Consider the following 22,162-nt stretch of genomic DNA (forward strand, 5'->3'; position numbering starts at 1 on the left):
GTTTTGTTATGGAAAGGCCTTCTTCAGCCAATTAGCTGTCACCACTCTTTGAGGAACACACTGACAAGTGCTTAAGGTAGGTTAACGAGACTGCTCTGAAACCAGTGTCTTTTGTTCAAGTCCAGTTACAAAGGTACAATGTATTACATGGCAAGTAAGTACAATAAAGACCATTTTGAGACAGAGGATATTAGCCATGCTAGTTGAGTGGGTGGATCAGCTTCCTTAGAATTCATAGAATTGTAGAGAATCTTTTTGGTTGGGAAAGATCATCAAGTCAAACTCTTAACTCTACCAAATGTGGTGCTAAACCCATGTTCCTTACAATCTCTGGTGCTTGAACAGGGAGCCTATTCCAGTATTCAACAATTCTTTCAGTGAAGAAAGTTTATTCTAATGTCCAATCTAAATCTCCCCTGGTACAACTTCCTCTTGTCTTACCACTTGTTACTTAGAGACTCACATGTTAGATGATGAACAACATGCTCTGTGCTTAATTTTTCTATTCCAAACTATTTAATGGTAGAATTCAGTACTAATCATCAAATAAACAACTGTCAGGGGCATAGTCCTGCATTTGTCTTTTTTCAGCAAAAAGAGGAATTAAACAGCTCCATAATTTTGTTTCCCTTCTACATACACATTCTGAAATTCAGATACATTTCAACAGAAGCTCAGAGCTGTGTAAAATAGTATCATGTTGGTTTTTTTTTTCCTGGTAGCATCTTACACATATTTCCCTATATTTGAAACTGATTTAGTACCTCTGATAAGACTTTACGGAAGTGCCTAAATTCAGACTGATTGCTTAGCAATCAGAAATTAGGGTAAGATTGATTTCCTAGTTGTTAACGATTATGTGAGTACACTATTTACTCTTAAAATAGTTGTCAGTTGTTTGGACGAAAATATGGGAAGGCTGTTGAGATCTGCACTTTGTGTGTCTGGCCACTAAATGGTGGTAATGTATTGCAGCTGAAAAAGGAAAAGACATAAATATGGCAGAGAAAAAAAAAGAAAATCCAGGTGTACTTGAATTTTTCCATCGAAGTCTCAGCTGTTTTCGTTTGTCCCATTAATTACATCTTCTGCTAATTCAACCATTTGCTCAGTGTTTGATTGTTCTGAAAACCCCATCCTCAGTTTAACAATAATTTATTTTAAATTATCTGTCCCTTTATGGGCTTTGTTGTGCTGTTGAATTGCCCATCACAAGCAGATTGACCTGTTGTGCAGTTGCCATGGGATAAGCAGTATTCTATGGTGACTAGCAGGTTTCAGTTTCCTTCAATACAAAAGAAGACTCTAGTTGATGTGGCCAAGTGATTAATTATTTAGGAGAAATGTTTAGCTGGCATATGTACTTGACTTTTATGAGCAAGATTGTCTGGGCTCAGGAGCTGCAAAGTTATCTCCCTTTTAATGGTGGTGTAGGAATATGCACTGCCTATTTGACAGGGATAAAGAATGCTAGGGTATGTGCTTGTGACAGATGGACATCCTGCTTCTTCCTCCAGCTGGACTTCTGAACCTGGAGGTTCACTTTCTTGTTTCTGTGCCAAGAAATTGCTGCAGTTCTTGAGTTACTCATGTCTTCCTGCTTGCTTGCCTGAATAAGCTATCCAGTAATTCAACTTTATAGTTTGTATTTTTAATTTAAAAATAATACTGATTTAATTTAATATTAAACATAATGGTAAATAATATTGTGAATAATAATACAATTATTTTTGCAATAATACCTGTGACTGTACCTGGATGTGGGAGTAGTTCTCACTTATGCTACAACATATAGATACCCAGCCAGATGCTGCTTCAAGTAGGTGTTACTGAGCAGAGCTGCTGGGGAAGAGAGCTTCCATCTATCCTTCCTCAGTGCAAATATAAGAGACAATAGTAATGCCTGATCCCACTTTGTGTCACCCTGACCAGCAGAGGACGCACAATTGCTTTTTCCTTGCTTTATGCTTTAGCAGTTTCTTGTCTGCCAAGAAAATGCTGTGGGCCATCTGTTGGACCACAGGACAGTAGCTTCAGCTCAGAACTTGGAGCAAATGTCTCTCTTTTTGTCTGTGATTTTTTAGGCACTTCACTTTACTGTAGTTTATGGAGTAGCCAACAACACAAGGTATTTCCAGTCAAAGATATACCTGGCTGGAAATGCAGATTCTCATTGTAGAAATGCCAAATAATCAAAATCATGAAGCACCACAGGAAGCAGTAAAACTTACTATTCAGAATTTTAGACTATTTTTAGTCCTGGGGTATTGAAACCTTGAGTATCCATATAAAGAAATACCAGTGTGATGTTCTTGCAGCAATTCTTTCCTTCTATAGTTCATCTCATGTAATCTATTTGGCTAGCAAGATCTCTACAGCACATAAAACCTTGGATTCTGACTAAATAATAGCATCTGTCAATAACTTGGGAAGTGAAGTGCCAAAAAAGGAAGATGAGTCAGTTTGTGGATAAGTTAAGATCTTTGTTGAATCCATATTGGCAATCGATTAAACCCCAAATATCACAGAATCATGGAATGGACCTCAAAAGATCTAGTCCACCCCTCCTGACAGAGTAGGATCACCTATACCAGATCACACAGGAACTCATCCAGGTGGGTCTTGAATATTTCCAGAGAGGGAGACTCCACAACCCCACTGGGCAGCCTGTTCCAGTGTTATGTCACCCTCACAGTGAAAAAAATTTTCTTCATGCATAAAACACAATTATAAACTACTGCTTGCTACGTAAACTATACAGATCCATGTTTCCCTGATCTAAGTTGTGTGTGACAATTACTCTGAAATAGAGCAGAAATAAAAGTTTTGCAAGGTCAAAAGCATGCTTCATTGGTCTTCAACCATTAGAGGATTGGGTGAAGCTAGTAAAGGTGTTTGTTCACCCACACATATGATAACTGCAAGCTTTTAAATACTCTTCTGTAATGCCTACTCTTGTTTGTCTTGGATTGACTGGAATGCTACAGGGCAATAGCTGGATAGTTAAAGCAAAAAAGGTATATTGAGTTAAGGCTTCAATAATAGTAGCAAACTATTTGATATCCCTTTTATATAGGGAGTTCTAGGATCAAAGTAGGATCCTGAACCTAGGATGTAAAGAAAAGGAGGTACACACTAATGTCATGGGCTTGGGAAGCCAATAAAATTTTACAGCTTCTTGTTGTTGACTCTGAAGTTGGAAATATAGAAGGTGCAGAGATTCATGATGACTGTAATCAAGGACATAGTATAAGTAAGATGAAGGAGCCAAAGACTAAGCCTCTCAAGAAAGGAAAGAGTGGTTTGAAACTGCAAAGAAATGCACTCATTGTGGTCTTTGCAAGCAGGAGAATAGCTAAATGTGGTACCATGAAAACTAGAAGGGAGATTTCCACAGTAATTATGTGGCTCTGATAAATTTGAGTTAAATTGAGAATGAGGGAAAAGCATTTCAGAAAGAGGCTGCAGTTGAACTTGCAAATACTATCCTTAGTGGATTGATGGAAAGGTTGTAAAGAACCACAACTTAATGCCTGTGGTGCTCTTTAGAGGGTGCTGAAGAGGATGTGGGAGGAGAATTGTGTTGCCAAAGTGTTATAGCCAGAATACAGAGTGAATGGAAAGAGTGTGCTTGGAGAATTCATATGCAGGGGAGAAAATGGATTCTGCTAGAAGAAGGAGGGAATGCTGTCTTAGGCAAAGCTGTACAGTAGCGTGTGATGTGGAGAGCTGAGTTCAGAAGAGAGAACTGAAGTGAAAGGGTAACAGTCATGTAGTTGTTTGCAAGAACAGGCATCAGTGCTGGAGACATTCACAAGAGTTACATGGGAAATGAAATTTCAGTACACTGAGGGTTTTGAATTGCAGAGAGAGGGGACTAAAGAAGCAATGAGCTGGTTAGAAAATTGAAGGGCTGAAAGTTTTTATTTGGCACAGGAGATGCAAAATAGATGAACGGAGGAGATACCTACTATAGGCCTACTCTACATTTTCCCTCATTCTCATGTGAACGTTTGTCACCTGTCTCCATACTAGCTACGCAGATCACTTGTGTTGGTGCAGCTGTCAAAGTAAGGTAACGTTTGAGAAGGAGTAATTTTTGGGTATGTGTAGGAGCCATGTTCTCACTGCTCTTATCCTGCCTACCATGAAGCAATTTTCGACAGGAGGAGTTTGAACTGGCTGTGTTAGTGGTTCCCACAAGCAAACCTTTCATGAAATTGAGTATTAGTGCTTCTCAGCATTGCATTCATGCATAAGCCCATGGGTTGGGAAATATCCCCTGGTCCCCTCAAATAGTGTAACAAAGAAGCTTGTTTACTAAATTAATTTTAAATTAAATTGAATTAAATAAAATTGAAGTTGTTCAGGTCTTGCCTAACATTTCAGGCTAAGAAATGGTCGTTTCAGTGTATTAGGACTGACAAGTTTCTATTATCTTGATTTGAAATTGAAAGTACTAATGTGAAACTTTTAAAATAGATCTGTCACAAATTAAAATTCCTTTCCTTAAGAAGGTGATGGTACAATTGCAAAAGCTGGGATCTTAATTTAGATTGATTTTCTTTTAAGCATGTCATCATTTAGTACAACACAGGAAAAAAACCCACAGAGGACATTAAGAGTAGTATATAAAGCATAGTGTGAAAAGTTTCTCTTGTGCTTTTGAAAAGCCCACACTGACCATGATAGAACTAAATATAACTGATAAAAACAGATACTTCATTCCTAGTGATTTATTTGCCACGTCTTAGCTGGATAAAGGTGATAAAAACTGAGGTATGTGTAGCACAGAATGGATGTTCATGAACTAGAGAAGTAGACTGATACTGCAGCTTCAACAATATAGAGCAACCTCTGTATTAGTGACAGAGGGAACAAAATGAAAGCATTCAGTCCTCAACCAGTGCTCATTAACAAGCAGCTGAGGCAGAAGGTGTGTGTGGGGTAAAAACACAACTCCCCTTGCCCTGAGGATGGTGTTTTGCTTTCCATCCACTCCAGCAGCAGGAGAGCAAGCTATTTCTGCTGAGTTTGAGTATGAAAATTCATGTTTCTAACCATGATGATGTCTTGTGCTCTAATTTGAGGACACACACACAATTTCAGAGGCATTAATCTGCAATGTAGCCTCACGAGCCAATTGGTAAAGATTAGTTTCAGTCAGTTTGAAGCTGTACAGTACCTTCTCATGGTTTACAGGAACCCCTGCAGTAACGTCTCTTCTTCATTTACAGAGGGCACTCTTGTAATGAAAATCTCATGATAAAACGCTCTTATTCACTGAAAAGCTCTCACAGCTTGATGATGCGGTTGTCACCGTGGAGATTTCACTCCAACAGAAAGGAACAAATTTGGTGCTGTTTAACTTTGGAAATGTGTAGCAGCTTCCTCCCAATGCCTTCAGCTAAGCTACCACCTGAGGAGAGAACTTGGATCAGAAGCTGGGAGAGGAAGTACATATATGCTGATGATAAATTGTATTTTTGGTAGATGACCGGATCTCAAGAAGTGGCATGTGTATAATGACAGATAAATGTGAAAGGGTGTGAATAAAAAGCCTCAGAGCCTGAGCCAACAGGAAGGGAAATACTCTTGCCTTAAACTTGAAGGAAATAGTCAAATGTGATGTTCTGTGAATTCCTGTTGAGGTCTAATTCCTTTCCCTCCGAAAAAGGTATTTCTTGCTATTGTCCCACAGTCCACACAGGATGGGGCCAGCTGAAAATCCTAAAAAAAAAGAAAAAAAAAAAGGGGGAGAGGGAGAGAGAAAGGAAAAAAAAAATAAAAAAGGCTTGATACAATTTATTTATTTAGAAATTTATTTTGAGAAGGGCCACAAGGATGATCAGAGGGCTGGAGGGAAGGAGTTGGGGCTGTTCAGTCTGCAGAAGAGAAGGCTCCGAGGTGACCTAATTGTGGCCTTCCAGTATCTGAAAGGGGCCTACAGGAAGGCTGGGGAAGGGCTTCTCAGGATATCAGGTAGTGATAGGACTAGGGGGAATGGAATGAAGCTGGAGGTGGGGAGATTCAGGCTAGATGTGAGGAGGAGGTTCTTCACCATGAGAGTGGTGAAACCCTGGAATGTGTTGTCCAGGGAGGTGGTCGAGGCCCCGTCCCTGGGGGTGTTTAAGCCCAGGCTGGATGAGGCTCTGTCCAGCCTGATGTAGTGTGGGGTGTCCCTGCCCATGGCAGGGGGGTTGGAACTAGATGATCCTTGTGCTCCCTTCCAACCCTGAATGAAACTATGAAACTATGAAACAATGAATACTTTTCTGTCCTCTTCCTGAAAGCCTTCTTGATATGTTTGGATTTCTCATCTCACAGCAAAGACTTAAGGAGCAATTACATCATTATGAAATGATTAATTTCTTATTTTCCTGAAGCCATGAAATCCTGCTGAATGAGTAACAGTTGTTTCACTGGTCTTTCTGCTAAGGGAGGTTCTACACATTAATTAATATATTACAAAATATATTACAAAACTGAGCGAAGCAGTGGAAAAGCTAGTATGGGAAGCAGCCCAGTACTGGCTGGGAGATAAATACAGTAATGTAGGTGGTCTCTTCTGTTCTAGTAATTCTGCTAGGATTATAAAGTTGAACAAAACTATATTAATACTTCTTCAGACAACTTGTGCAGGACTTGGTGGAACTGGTGGAGAAAAAGCTGAACATGAGCCAGCAACAACTTGTGCAGGACTTGGTGGAACTGGTGGAGAAAAAGCTGAACATGAGCCAGCAATGTGTGCTCACGCTTGCAGCCCAGAAAGCATGTCGTATCCTGGGCTGCATCCAAAGAAGTGTGTCCAGCAGGTGAAGGGAAGTGATTCTGTCCCTCTTCAGCACTCTGGTGAGGTCACATCTGGAGTATCAGTTTTGGGCCCCTCAGTTGAAGAAAGATGTTGATTTGCTCAAATGTATCCAGAGAAGGGCAACAAAGCTGGTGAGGGGTTTTGAGTGCAAGCCCTGTGAGGAGTGGCTGAAGGAGCTGGGGTTGTTTAGCCTGGAGAACCACCTGAAGGGGGGTTGTAGCCAGGTGGGAGTTGGTCTCTTCTAGGCAAGCAGCAACAGAACAAGAGGAGGACACAGTCTCAAGCTGCACCAGGGGAGGTTTAGGCTGGATGTTAGGAAGAAATTCTTCACAGAAAGAGTCATTTGCCATTGGGATGTGCTGCCTAGGGAGGTGGTGGAGTCACCATCCCTGGAAGTGTTAAAAAGGAGACTGGATGAGGCACTTAGTGCCATGGTTTAGTTGATAAGATGGTGTTGGGTGATAGGTTGGACTTGATGATCTTGAAGGTCTTTTCCAACCTGGTTGATTCTGTAGTACCTGATCCAGAGTACCAGAAGGTCATGGACCTATTGGAACAGGTCCAGAGAGGGGCCACAAAAACAATCAGAGAGATGGAACACCTCTGAAGAAAATCTGAGAGAGTTGTGGCTGTTCAGCCTAGAGGAGAGAAGGCTCCAGGGAGGCCTTATTGTCGTATTTAAAAGGGGCTTACAATAAAGATGAGGAAGAACTGTTTGACAGGTCCTGTTACAACAGGACAGTGGGTAATGGTCTTACAGTAAAAGAGGGTAGATTTACATTAGATCTAAGGAAGACATTTTTTTAAATGATGGTAGCAAAACACTAGAACAGGTTGCCCAGAGAGATGGTAGAAGCCCCATCCCTGGAAACAGTCACAGTCACGTTGGACACGGCTCTGAGCAACCTGATTTGGTTGAAGAAGTCCCCGCTTGTTGCAGAGGAGATGGTGGGGTGAGTGACTAGATAAACCTGTAAAGGTCCCTTCCAATCCAAATTAATCTATGATTCTATAGCTGATTTGTAAGATCTCAGGAAAATCTGTAGCTGTCAGTGGCAGACAGCAGTGATATCAGTGTAGGATCTAAACTGAGATATTTTTCCATAAAGCAATAGATAAATAGTAGGGAAAAGGAATAAAATAAGCACTGCAGGGGTAAATCTTATTGGAAAATACAGTACAACTAAATAGGAAAATAGAGAGAAAACATCCAAAAAAATTGGATTGGAGGGGTTTTGTTTTACTGAAAATATCAGAAGAAAAAATAAGAAAGATAAAGGTAGAGTGAGCTCCCTTGACACAAGATGAATTAAAGATATCTGCATGGGAATTAAACATTGAGACTGAGTGAACCAGAAGGGAAATGACAAAGAGTTACGTAATAAGACTCATAAAACTTGATTCAAAATTGATGACTCAGAGTCCTAAAATCATGAGTCATGTCAACACTGAGGGTTTTTTTTCCAAGGATAAAGGGTTTTTTCAGTTTCTTTTTCACCATCAGGGAATTGGTAATCAAACTCAATATAAGTTTGTTTCAGGTTTGAGAAGACTAATTTAAAAGAGCTGTAAAACTTTCCAGCTGCCTGGCTGTGGGTGAGATCTGGAAGGCACCTTCCACTGTGTCTCTGCTTGCCCCTCCTTTGGACTGCTTTTCCCCCAGTAGCGTTAATTGCGTCTCTGTTGCCCTGGATGTCTACTCCTGCCTTACATCCTGTGTCTCGTCATTTCTTTATGCCCCATGTTTTCCTTTTTGCCATCATTCATTTATCTTTTTATTTTCAGAAAACCACTGTACTCGCTTGCCATGTGAGTTCTCCTTATATCCTTCCGCATCCTTTTTTGGTCTGGTACCTCATTCTTTGTCCTCACTATTCTTAGCAGCCCTCCAACAGCCCTGATGCCTGAAGGCACTCCAGCTTGACGTTTTTTTACTGGTCATCCAAAATAGCTGTCAACTTTGAGTCTAATTGAGTTGTTGTGTTTAAAAAGAAGACACACAGAATAATCTCCTTATTCTTTTCCATCCAAGTACTCAGTGTTATGAGAATTATAATAAAACCTTGCAACATAGTTGTCCTGGTAGTGGTGGTGTACTGTGTTGGTGCTATGAGCTACTCCTGAATGCAGAGGAAAATTTGAGGGTTTGTTGTTTGTTTGTTTTTTAATTTAGTTTAAAAATTCAGAGTCAGTATGAACTTGATATGAGGTTAACTTGAAAACAGTAAGAAAAGTATTTGATTTGCTGTGACTGACGTCCGCAAAGAATTTGTTCTGGGATTTTTTTGTGCATGTGTTTGTTTTAAAACATGAATTCAAAAGGGTCCCTGATGCTACTATGGAGTGACAGCAATTAAAAAAGGTGATTTCATCTGTAGCTTTCATGTCATGCTTTCAGATAAGGGATTGATTCCATCCCTCCCTCTTCTTACCTCCCTCTTCTCCCTCTCTACCTCTCGCCTTTTCCTGTCTTTTCCCTCTTTCTGCTCTCCCTCCCTCTGCACCTCTTCCACACCACTGCTGACAGCATTTTCTCACTTCTGGTGAGAGAATAAAATCAGGCAATGGCTCTGCAAGCTGCTGTTCTTATTCTATGGTCATCTGTTCTCCAAAACATAAAGCATAATTTCTTGCATCTTTTGTAGCTGTAGGAAACAGGATGTCCATAACAAAGTTACCAACTTCAAAGGGGTGACTCTTACGAACTCAGGTGATTTAGGCTAGTCAAGGAGGAGCAAAAAGCTCCACAATAGGAGATCTCCCATTGATTCCAGATACTCACCTGTTTAAAAAAAAAAAAGAGAAAGAAAAATGAGGGTGATTTGTAAGGTGCCCATAGTGTCTGTGCTATGGCACAGAGCCAGGCCTGAAGGCTGGTCTGGAAGCCAAGTTTGTTGCTCTGCTCACTGTTGCGCTTCTGGGACAGTTCATCTGACCTGCTTCATGCACCCACTGTGTCTTGTGAGTGCCTGGCACAGCTGGGTCCCTGTATATCCCCTCTTGGCTTCTAGCAAAAGCACCATGGCAACTGCTGAATTCCAGAATAATTGAGGGTTCTTCCTAAGCTGACATAGATATTTCCCACTGGAAAGGCATGTGGGATTCCTAAGTTGTTTACTAGGACAAGGATTTGTGGGGGCTTCAGCCTATATAACTTGCTTAGGTGAGCCTAGGCACAACAAATTCTTGGTTCTCTCTTCTGTTTTCCCTTGGATGCATACATGTCAGCTGGTCTTCTTTGTGACTTATGTATAGCCCAATGCCTATGACTGATATTCTTTGCTGCTGTTTGTGGTCTTTTTCACCAGTATAGAGGACTGCAATGTCTGAGACTGTCCCTGGCACTGGTACTGTTACTGTTAGTTATTCATTCACCTGCAGAGTGTAAGAGAGGCACCATTAACTTGAAATATCACCTCTTTGTCAGAAAGTGTTTTGTTTACAAGTGTCACTGTATGTTCAGTACTAGGTGCATGGTAGAAAACATACTTAAGGTGTCTGTTTGGCTGCATCTGAGTAGACTTCATTTTCCCCACTGTGAGAAATGCTCTGATGGAATATGGAAGGTAAAAATCTATGAAAAAGAAGAAGGGTTTTGTGCCTTGAAAACAACAAAATTGTTCCATGAGGCTTCTGTAATTCACTGTCTTAAAAACTATCTAATTTTAAAGCTGATCACATGCAGCAGAGCACACTGGTCTCTGAAGAACTGACACAGTCCAGTCTGAGTGATACAAATCCTTGATCTTCTAAACCATAACTTTAGAGAAGCTGTGTTCTCCAGAAGTGAAAATGGCTAATAAAAAACAGGTTCTGTTGGTTAGCTGATAACTGAGTGTGAATAGAAAGTGCTTGCAGATTTCTCTCTGTAAAAATAAGCCTGGAAAGGAGTTCTGTGTATTTGTTAGATGCCTTCTGGAAGGGCTCTTTGGTGTAACCTCTCAGGATAGTGAGCTGGAGAGAAGAGCAAGCCAGGAATGCTGAGATATAAAGCATGGAAATTGCAGACAATGAAGGGCATCTCAAAGATTTTTATAAATAATAGGGAAAAGTACTGGAAGCCTGAAGATAAATTAGTCCAAAGGTGGATGGGTTTGTCTTGCTATGAGCTTTCTAGGAGCAAGACCAAGAATTATAATTCCCAAATTAATAAAATCTCAGGAGGCCAGAAAAACTTAGAAGCATGTGTAGTTTTACAGACAGAGTAGAAAACTAAGAGCATGGAGGAAAGGCACAAGCATATGAACACTTCAAATCATAATTTTGAAGTTTAATAAAACCCAAGGACATGTAAATACTAATTATGTTTCTATTGTGCTAATCATATTTGCTTTCTTATTTGCATATAAATTGCACTGATTGAACTGTAGATGCTTTAAGTATTGGTGTAGTTGAGCCTGGTTAGATGTGGCAACTTCCATTTTAATGTCTTGTTTAGGCTTGAATGAAACCCCCTTAACTAGGCAGAGCCAAGAATTTTTGAGTTTTATTAAATCCATACAATTTTTTCATTCAGACATGAACTTAATTTTCATTCATGCTTGTTGTCAAAGTAGCTCAACTTCATGGCCAGGGCTGTTTATTATTTGTTCAATTCTAATGTTCAGTAAAGTATTAGATCTAGTATAAACACAAATGTAAAGGTTATCATTCCCCAGAAGTGTGTAAAACTTAGGAGGCAAACAGGAAATCACAGATTTTTTAATGTCATTCTGCAAATTAGTAGTTTTGTACATGCTATGGGAGAGGTAGCAATTTCAGAGGAGCTTGACTGAAGGGAAGAGATGTTTGAAGCTGGGTGGGAGTATGGGGTGGGAAGATAGGCAGGATGTGTCTTGTGGACAAAAAAAAAAATAGATGGGAAGTGAGTTTATATTAAGGTTGCTGAGTCTGATACATTGATAGAACATAAACTGAGTAGGAACATGGTAAAATGCTCCATCATATATTTTTATTTTTGATGTTAGTGTTCATGTGCTCTGTGGTGTTAAGATTACAATGATGATAGAAATAGGATTGTGGTGGACCTGAACTTAAAATTATGTGCATTGACTAAGAGGGGGATAAATCGGGGCATACTTTTGTGTCTTTTAAGGTCTATATTTCCTTTAGTTCTTCTCCTAATTTTCTATTTGCTTTTAATTTGCTATTGCTCTACATTTAAAATAGTTTTAATGACAAGTTTTACTTTGCAAGCAAGTCATGATGTGTACCATTATTTTCAGTACTTTTGGTTGTTTTTTTTTTGGTTCAAGAAAGATGTTGAGTTGCTGGAATGTGTCCAGAGAAGGGCAACAAAGTTGGTGAGGGGTCTGGAGCACAAGCCCTATGAGGAGAGGCTGAGGGAGCTGGGCTTGCTTAGCCTGGAGAAGAGGAGGCTCAGGGGAGACCTTCTTTCTGTCTACAACTACCTGAAGGGAGGTTGTAGACAGGGGGGGGCTGGTCTCTTCTCCCGGGCAACCAGCACCAGAACAAGAGGACACCGACTAAAGCTGCGCTGGGGGGGGTTTAGACTGGATGTTAGAAGAAATTATTCATAGAGAGAGTGATTGCCCATTGGACTGTGCTGCCCAGGGAGGTGGTGGAGTCACCATCATTGGAGTTGTTTAGGAAGAAACAAGATGGCGCACTCGGTGCCATGGGTTAGTTGATTACATGGGTGATGGTTTGGACACAATGATCTTGAAGGTCTCTTCCAACCTGGTTTATTCTATTCTATTCTATTCTATTCTATTCTATTCTATTCTATTCTATTCTATAGATTTTTCTAGCATGGAGGCTCATGACTGTTGCAGATACTGGAGCCTTTAGGCATGTTTGTATGAAGCATGATCCAAACTTTGTAACCCCTAGACACCAGTCACTGTGGGTTGTGGGGGTTCTTGTTTTAATGCCAAACTCTGGCAAAATCTCATTGGCTTATTCTTTTATTTGTATTTTTGTGGGCTTAAAATTCTGACTTCCCTCCTTGCTTCAGCTGCATTGTTCTAAAATATTTTGCCAATTTTTAGATATTCTTTATGTGTTACTGTCCTGTTTGTGGACCTGAAATTCTGTTTGTGAAATTATCCTGTTCAAACATTAGGGCCCTATTTATTACAAATGTTACATTAAAAAAAAAAGCGAGCATAGCCTTTTAACATCTTCTTGTGAATATGAAGCAGGAACAGAGTTTACAAATTGTCTCTGCAGGGTGTTTTTTTAAGTGGTCAGATATCTAATTTGTTTTTTACAAGTTGTAAAAATTGGGTTAGTCCAAAGTCAGGTTTTGGGAAAGCTACAGAAATAGTCATAGGAATAGAAAAATAGTAAAAATAGTTGTAGGAATAGAAACATTAAAATGAAGTAGTACCCTCTAAATAAAACTATTGTAAGGAAATCATAGGATAGTGTGGCTTGGAAAGGACCTTTAAAGGTACTGTAGTCCATCTCCCTTGCACTGAGCTGGGACCTCTTTAGGTAGGTGTCTCATCTGACCTTGAATGATTCCAGGGTTGGGGAATCTACTACCTTTCTGGGTGACCTATTCCACTGTTTCACCATCCTCACTGTAATTTTCCCCTCCTTTTATCTAGAATAGAATAGAACAAACCAGGTTGGAGGAGACCTTCAAGATCATCGTGTCCAACCCATCAACCAATCCAACCCACCTAAACAACTAAACCATGGCACCAAGCACCCCATAAAGTCTCCTCCTGAACACCTCCAATGATGGTGACTTCACCACCCCCCCGGGCAGCCCATTCCAATGGGCAATCATTCTCTCTGTATAGAACTTCTTCCTAACATCCAACCTGAACCTCCCCTGGTGCAGCCTGAGACTGTGTCCTCTTGTTCTGGTACTGGGTGCCTGGGAGAAGAGACCAAGTTCCGCCTGTCTACAACTTCCCTGCAGGTAGTTGTAGAGAGTGATAAGGTCACCCCTGAGTCTCCTCTCCAGGCTAAGCAACCCCAGCTCCCTCAGCTGAATCTAGTCTGAATCTATCCTCATTTGCTTTAAAACTATGAACTCTTGTCCTGGTGCAATTTACCTCGATAAAAAAAGATGGTCCCCATCTTTTTTATAAGCTCCCTTTACCTATTGAAAGGCTGCAATAAGATCTCTCTGGAAATCCCATGTATGGATATAACACTACACCAATGTCATTGTGTTTATTCAGATTTATGAGTAGAAAGGGATTATCCTTTTAGTTGGTACTGGAAGAATCATTCCCCAGCTCCCCTGATTGTTCAGCTTGGTGCCTTCAAAGAGACTTCACATTGACTCTGCTGGTGAAGAGGAAGAGTATGTGATAGATATTCAGTTCACCCATACACGTTTCATTCCCATTCAGGGAGTTTTTATTGAAATAACTACATTTCATTCTGCACACGGGTTACAAAGCTGTAATCCCATTTCATTGCAGCCCAAGGATAGAGATGTAGGCTCAAAAGCAAATTAATTATCCTCTAACTACTGAATGGGACCTTGTGCATAAACAAAAGGCATTTACCTCATACCCCATTGACACATCACGTAATAAATGCAGCAACTATGGATTTTTGTCTTATCTTTCTCTTCCTGCAGCCTCCATAAAAGTGTTTCTCACTTGTAACAGATGGTCAGAGCACTGCTTTGAAAAATATCTGGAGATGAAGCCTTGTTGATTCCATTAAAAGTGAGGAGTTTTCATGCAGATGGAAACGAGGGATTTATGGTTCTTACAATTTTGGTGATGAAATATTTCATACAGTGCCTTTCTTTTCCCTTTTGCTCGCAGGTGATGTGCCTTCAGGATTTCTTCGGTGATGATGACATTTTTATTGCATGTGGACCAGAAAAGTTCCGTTACCAGGATGATTTCTTACTGGATGAAAGTGGTAAGAAGATGTATTTTAAAAATGTTTGCAACCAAAGCAGAGGGCAGGTTTCCATATCATGCTAACTAAGCCAAAACTATATTGCCTAAGTTGATTTCAAAAAGAGCATAAATATTTTTGTTCTTTAAATTCTGAGCACTGAAAATAAGAGGTAACTGAAAGCCAGAGTAATGCTGGCAAGGGGAATGTTTCTGGCTGCGCAACGTAAGACTTCAGTCCAATTTTTATATACTGTACAAAGTAGTCATGTATTTGGTAGAACTCCTTTTTTTTTGCATTCTTTTAGCATTTTGTCTTTATTTTCTTTTTGACTTTAGTTTGTTTCTTTATCACAGTCTTTCAACTTCACAGTTCTTACACATAATGCTGCACCCGTAATATGATAAAGGAGGACAGATACAATTATGTACAAAAGATAAATATAATCAACAAATGCAGACAAAGTCATCTGAGAATGACAGGGAGTTCTCTGTTTTCCCAGAGACTAATACAATAATGTAATCAATGTACCTAATCCTCTAGGAAAATACGTGTTTGGTTTTCAAATACCTTTATTGTTACAGAGAATATTCCTGACTTAGGAACTACAGTAGTAAGAAAAAAATCTATAGGACTTAGGCATTTTAAAAGAAAAAGAGCTGCCACTTAAGTAGCATTTATTTTTGTGTAGAGCAGGACCCAGCAAAGGTTTTATTGCTCCTGCACTACCTTTCAGTCCAGGGTGTGTTTTTAATCCATTGGTATCAACTCTCATATGTTTTTTGAAATATTAAATCTCTCAAAGGACAGCTGACTGGAAAATCCAAGTTTTTTACAGTAACTGCTTCATAGTCATCATGTGTGTCCTTGTTTAACTTCACATTTCATCACCCTGTTTCTTTGCAAATATGCATTTAAATTAAAGATTCTGTGACTGTATTTCCCTGACTAACCTGTGAAGCTGGAAGGCTTCTTGGTTTACCTGGATCCATACAAATGCTTTATGACCTTGTGGAGGAGCAGAAGCAGCTTACATTGTGAGCTGAAGGATGAGTCTGAAAGAGGAGGGTATCGTTGCTACTGAGCAAGGAGTGACATTTTTTATAAGACAATGACAGCCACAAGCACACATTCCTTTTCTTCTAGAGGACCTTATAATATTGAAAGAAAAATAGTGCACAGTATTTGCTCTTTGGAATAATAAAATTGCTGTAATTGCCTCTAAGGTAAAATGTACTAATCGTGAAGAAGTAGTATTAGTCATGACCTGTATCAGGATTAGTGTGGCCAGGAGGAGCAGGGAGGTCATTCTGCCCCTGTACTCAGCACTGCTTAGGCCACACCTTGAGTACTGTGTCCAGTTCTGAGCCCCTCAGTTTAGGAAAGATTGGATTCTATTCTATCTTTAGGACAGGAATTAGAAAGGTAAGGGGAGCATATTTAGGCATCAGGGGAGTTTCCCAGGTGGACATGCAGCCATATGGTTTTCCTTGCTTTTAGTGAGAGGAGAGATAGGTAGTTGACTGCACAATCTCTATCCATTTGTGTCTGTTATCTGAAAGATGACACTGGTAGCTGCTTGGTGTCTCCTCACAGAATCATGCATCACTTTTTCCAATGCTGACTCAGGGAGAAGTGCTGACAACAGATTCATCTAAATCCTCTTTGAAGTGCATAGCTGTTTTTTGAAGGTCTCGTGTCAAAGTACAGACATAACCTGACTGCCTAGTCTTTGTGTGACATCATCATCTCTTTGAGTAGGCACTATCATTCTCTGAAACATTGGTGCTTAAAACCATCTAATGCTAAGCTTAAAAAAAACCCAAACAAACAAACAAAAACCCCAAACAAAACAAAATCAAGCAAACTATAACCTCCTTAACATTTAGGCTGAAAACAAAACTTTAGCAATTTGTTGTGGTGTTTTATTTTTCTGCTAGTCAAATATTCAGTGAATGTTGACTGTTTTGACTACAGGAGTGAAGAAATAGCAGAGAATCAGAGTCCAGACTATATCTAATTCCTTTGCAAAACATACTTTGCTCTCTATTTTTGAGCACGTTTGGTGTCACAAAACTTGTTTAGGTTGCTTGCTGTTAATAATTGATGTACCAACTGATATGGATCTAGTCAGCCTTCTCTGAGGTAGGAGCAAGATTTGGAGAGAAAACTAAAAAATAACTGACCTCATTTTGCTTGGCAAATGAAGTTTGTGTGATCACACCGTGTGCCTGTGTTTCTCATAGTTAATTAAAGAACATAAAAATTATTAGTAAGTGATGTCCAACTGTGCAAGGCTTGGAAAGCCTGTCTCTGTTTTCTTGAAAAGCAGCTTGAAAGCAGCTCTCTGCTAGTCTCTGCGTTACTACATCACTCCAGTGTTTCCCATTTTCAGCCAGATGATGAGAATAGCAGTTAATGTGTTGCAGTTTAAGGAGTAAAGAAAAGCAAAATTTGAAGGTGGGAAAGAAGAGTAGAGAGAATAAATACACAATCAGGGCTCTGGGCTTTTGGGAATTACTTATCAGGGAGAAAGAATGTTCTTTTTCTGTGATCTGGGTTCAGAGCTCCTGATACTAGAGATGAGTAAAAGACAGAAGTTTCTAGGACTGGAAAACCAATTAATACACAAGCATTCATTTCTCGATAATAGTAGCTATCAAGAAAGTAGGTACCTGCAACTGAGCCACTCCCAGTAAGTTTCTTTCCCAGTAAATAAAAATTAGACCTATTGACAGGGTAGATGGTAGATGTGTGGTTGACTCAGTTGAAGGTGGATGTTCAGAAGAGTTCCTGTGAATTATGCTCCAGAAATAACTGATTCACTTTTGTAAAGGGATCTGTCTCTATGTCTGATTTAGCTGTTCTTATCTACATAGTATTGCTTTAAAGTTGGTGTAAAAACTTTTAGGATGAGATTAATTCCACTCTAAAGACTCATCAGTTTGCATTATTTTTGCCATCTTTATCTATCCCACTCTCATGGCTTGCTTCTGCTACAGGATGACATCTACTAAAAGCCACAGAATCAGAAATTTAGAAAAACAAATCTAGAAGTCAGTGAATCAATCTCACTGTCTGTGTGTGGGATTAACATTCCCCATTGCATTTCTGACACGCTTGTCTAACATGACTTCTTTACCTCCTCTGATGAGGAGAAACCTGTAGCCTCCTGAGAGTTTCTGTGCCACTAGTGATCTTGCCCCACTGTTTTTCAGCTATCTTAGCCCAGATTCCGTTGATCTAGATTAAGCCCAGTGCTACTTACCTTCTGTGAACATGAGAAACAGATTATTCCTTTTTCTTTGAAAAAGTCTGTGGGTGCCCATAAACCTTATACATTTTCTGTTCTTTGGGTTGAACTAATTGTTTGGTTTTCACTTTGAACTCAAACCAGTCCTGGAAGGAGGGAGTGTGTTCTTTCTTTGTATCATCTCCCTTTTCTGATTTCTGTCTTCTTTCAGGAAGAGGCATTGCATATCCCCTTGATAATCAGTTAAGACAAGTTGGTGTCCAGTTCTGGGCCCCTCAGTTTAAGAAAGATATTGACTTGGTGGAACATGTCCAGAGAAGGGCAACAAAGTTGGTGAGGGATTTGGAGCACAAGCCCTATGAGGAGAGACTGAGGGAGCTGGGATTGCTTAGCCTGGAGAAGAGGAGACTCAGGGGTGACCTTATCACTCTCTACAACTACCTGAAGGGAGGTTGTAGACAGGTGGAGGTTGGTCTCTTCTCCCAAGCAACCAGCACCAGAACAAGAGGACACCAACTCAAGCTGCACCAGGAGAGGTTTAGGATGGAGGTTAGGAAGAAGTTCTATACAGAGAGAGTGATTGCCCATTGGAATGGTCTGCCTGGGGAGGTGGTGGAGTCACCATCATTGGAGGTGTTCAGGAGGAGACTTGATAGGCTGCTTGTTTGCATGGTTTAGTTGATTACGTGGTGTTGGATGATAGGTTGGATGCAATGATCTTGAAGGTCTCTTCCAACCTGGTTTATTCTATTCTATTAGGGATCCACTGAAGAGAGAAACAAACTGTTTTCACTATACACTGCATTTTCTTCTTTCTTCTTTGCTGTACAGATGTTTTTTATATTACACACACTGTTCATTGCATGGAATACAGAACAAATATGCTCCACTCCCATAATAATTTCTATCAATCATCTCCATATCTGACCTGATTGATAGATACAACAGCTACACACACTTCCATCATGAGAACTGCAGATGGAACATGGGAGTGACCATAAAATTAAATAAGTAAATACTTCTTGTTTGTCAAGTGTCAGTGGCAATGCTCTTTGTATTGAAAAATTTGGGGGAAATGTAAGCACAAAAGTATTATATTAATGAAACGCCTATCAGCTAGCATGTAAGAAGAAAAATCCTCATTGTACAGTATGGCAGTGTCTGCCTCAGGCATTGTTACTTGCAGTTCTGGAAACTTTCCCAGAAATCCCAGGTTTTTCTTTAACTGGTGGTGGTTCCATTTTCATAGAAGAGAAGAATTCAGAGGATGTTTTTCTATAGCTCTGCAGCTGCATGTTGGCAGAGATTAGGGTTTAAGGGCCATGCTCACAAAAAAATATTTGCAATCAGCTATAATTTAGGCACCTAAATAGAATTTGGCAACGTAAATAACTCATGGGATTCACCCTAAATGAGAACATCTCCTTGGCTTATACAGATACTTCTTTCTTAGCACTTTAAAATATGAGATACATATTTTTTTTTTTAGGCTGGCGCTATCAAACTTAAATGTTTTTAAATTAAATTATTTTTTATGTTTAGTTCATGTTGGCTGAGTACTCAACCTTAAGTATAGCAGATTTCATCACGTACTGAGATGCATCATGCAAAAAGGCTGCAGTCTTGGCTGACCAAAGCCAGTGTCTGCCTCCAAGCCGAGCGTAACCAACTAGAATGTCTGCACGTGAAAACAACTGCGTGTCGCTTGTCAAGAGCACGTATTACGGTTATGGAAACAATGAGGAGAATGACTCTCTTCTAGGGGAAAATTAAGACTGGAATCTTCGAAACCTAATTTCGCTTTGACTTTATTGGCCTGTTGTAGCCCTCAGCTCAGCATCTCTGTGCCAGCAATATTACTACTCCATCTTGCCAGCAGCAGATGACTTGTCGCCAGGAAAATCTGAGTACTGTGGTGTCCACACACATGCTTGTGCATGTGGAGGCGTGCACACACATCTGATTCAGGAACTTCAGTTAAGGTCAGGAGTATCATGTTTATCCCTGTTAATAATTGTCAGGTTTCTGTAACTTCCATTACTCTGTCCTTCCTAAAAGAGGGAGGAATGGGAAATTGGTTATAGTCCTTGTCTACCCTGATTTATAGGACAGAGAGTGATGGCTGGACTTTAGAAGTGGAGAGCATGCTGGCTGACTTACTCTGCCCTCATCAAGAACTCGTGCTTTGGCAATTGGAAAGTAATGGTGGGTTCTGGGGACTTTGAGATATAACTTTGCTTTCAACAGAGGAATAGAGTTCCAATGCAGTGTGATATTTTCAAATGTCAGCAACTCCTGGGCCTTGGAGACAGATACTCTGTGTACAAGGCAGAAACAAACAAAGGCATGAGGGACCAGTCCTCTGGCTGCACGTACTGTTTAGAATAATAGTTTAGAAAGAGCAGAAGGAAAGAAGCGGTTTTCACTGTGGATTTGCATCCTGTGCCCCTTTAATTTTTCTACTCTGAGACTTCCAGCTTCATCTCCAGCCACACATCATGCCTTAGACACTTGCACAGTATGCTTAGCTCTCTCCCATTTGGCATGCTGCTGCTTGTCCTCATTCCCTTCCTCACAGTAAGGACATTAGTGGGATCTCTTTTCTTATCCAACGGGCTTGACTCTGGCTGCATGGACATACTCAGCTGTATGGTAGCATGCAAGTGGTAGCTTGTTTCTGTTTTGTTGAACTCTTAAAATGAAATGCTGATCTGCAATTAAATACCAAGAGCAGGCTGTTAGCATGGTCATCAGGTGGCTGTTAATATCATGTGGCATTCATTAAAACCTGTAATAATGCTTGAGTTAAGTGAGCTGTTCACAGGAAAAATGCTTTCACAGAACTCTAATTTTTGCTTGCAGAAGATTTCTCTTTTAATAGTTAGGTTTTTTATAGATGTGTTCTTCATTATGTAAGCCTATTTCTTTATCTGTTGTCTGCAAGCTACTTGCTTTGGATATTCTCTACTCTGTCTCACAGGTCTACTTATTTCAAATGTTGCTTCTCACCTCTCTGCCTAAGCATCTTTAGCAGTGAAAGTTTGGTCACTCAAGTGGTGACTCTTTGCTCTCCCTGGCTGGCAGATTTATAGACTTGAATAAGGATATTAGAGCTTTTGAGAAGGTTATACCTGTTCTTTCCAGCCCAGATTTACACTGAACTGCCTCTCACTTTCCCCTTTCTCCTTCCCCCAACTCCTCACCATGCATACACGTGTACTTGCATAGTTATCACTTTTCATCAATGTTGCTATGAAGTTTCCTGTATGCATAACCAGGAATAATCATGATCACTTAAAACTGTCATTGAAACTAGCCAAATTATAAGGCTGTAGTTGATGCTAATTCACTTTGCCTATTAAACCAAATATTCATCAGTTTTTCTGCAGTTTTTGCTTTCTCTGATGTCTGTTAAAAAATATCATGAATGAAATGCCATCCAATAAATTAGAGCTGGTGCAAATTCCCATTTCATTTGCATAAGGAATTTTGAGTGGGCATATTCCTTCAATATTTTTTCATGGTAAAGCTGATTTTTGGATATGAAAATACTAGAAACTTTGGTTCAAAAAAACAAAAAAAATCAAGCTTTTTTCCATAAGATGTGCATATCAATTATTTTGCATTTTTATTGGAACTTTATAATAAAAAGTGTGAGCTTGTTTTACATAAAAGAAAAATAGGTATTAAACATCATCAGTATTATTATCTTAATGTACAGGAGGTTTTGCTCATAACAGGTAGTGCTATTATGCAGTTAATAACAGAGTAGACAGAATGTGTTTGTTTGGTTTGTATAGCTTGATATATTTACTCTTTCATTTTATTTTTGTGTTGTAATTTCTTGAACTAAATATTACCAGAGGAATATTTAGATTAATTAGATTGGTTCAGGAGAAAAGGTTTTTCTTACGACACAATTTAAGCTGATTTCCCGAACTGTGAACACCTCAGTTTTGTATCCAAACACAGAGGAGTGCAATTCCAATTTTTATGGCCAAGCTTTCATTTCTGGAGAAGTAATTTGGAAATTTGGTAGACCTAACAGGGTAGATCTCGACATTTGAGTTCTTAATTTGACTGTCTCGTATCTTCTCTTTCGTGGAAGTAGCTTTATGTTGCAAACTTTGAGTCTAGTTCACTGTTTGTATAATACTCTGTTCTAGACCACAGGTTAAGTTCTGAGCTTGTATTCAGCCTGTATCCTCACAAGATGGCAGGTTCCAAAATATTGTCTTCCTTTGAGTGCTTTTTAG

At 39.7% G+C, this 22,162-nt stretch overlaps 1 protein-coding gene across 4 annotated transcripts in view; it reads left to right on the plus strand.

Annotated features, from left to right (window-relative positions):
• DCLK1 (doublecortin like kinase 1) overlaps window positions 1–22,162 on the plus strand; it is a 262,133-nt gene that overhangs the window by 117,421 nt on the left and 122,550 nt on the right. For all 4 annotated transcript variants that reach the window (XM_068142850.1, XM_068142858.1, XM_068142840.1 and 1 more), the window contains exon 4: window positions 14,575–14,674. In XM_068142850.1, the coding sequence (XP_067998951.1) occupies window positions 14,575–14,674 (100 nt within the window). The remainder of the gene's footprint in view (window positions 1–14,574; window positions 14,675–22,162) is intronic.

The sequence above is a fragment of the Melanerpes formicivorus genome, unplaced genomic scaffold (assembly GCF_026170545.1).
Source record: "Melanerpes formicivorus ecotype bairdi unplaced genomic scaffold, bMelFor1.0.p_v2 SCAF_1, whole genome shotgun sequence".
Taxonomy (NCBI): domain Eukaryota; kingdom Metazoa; phylum Chordata; class Aves; order Piciformes; family Picidae; genus Melanerpes; species Melanerpes formicivorus.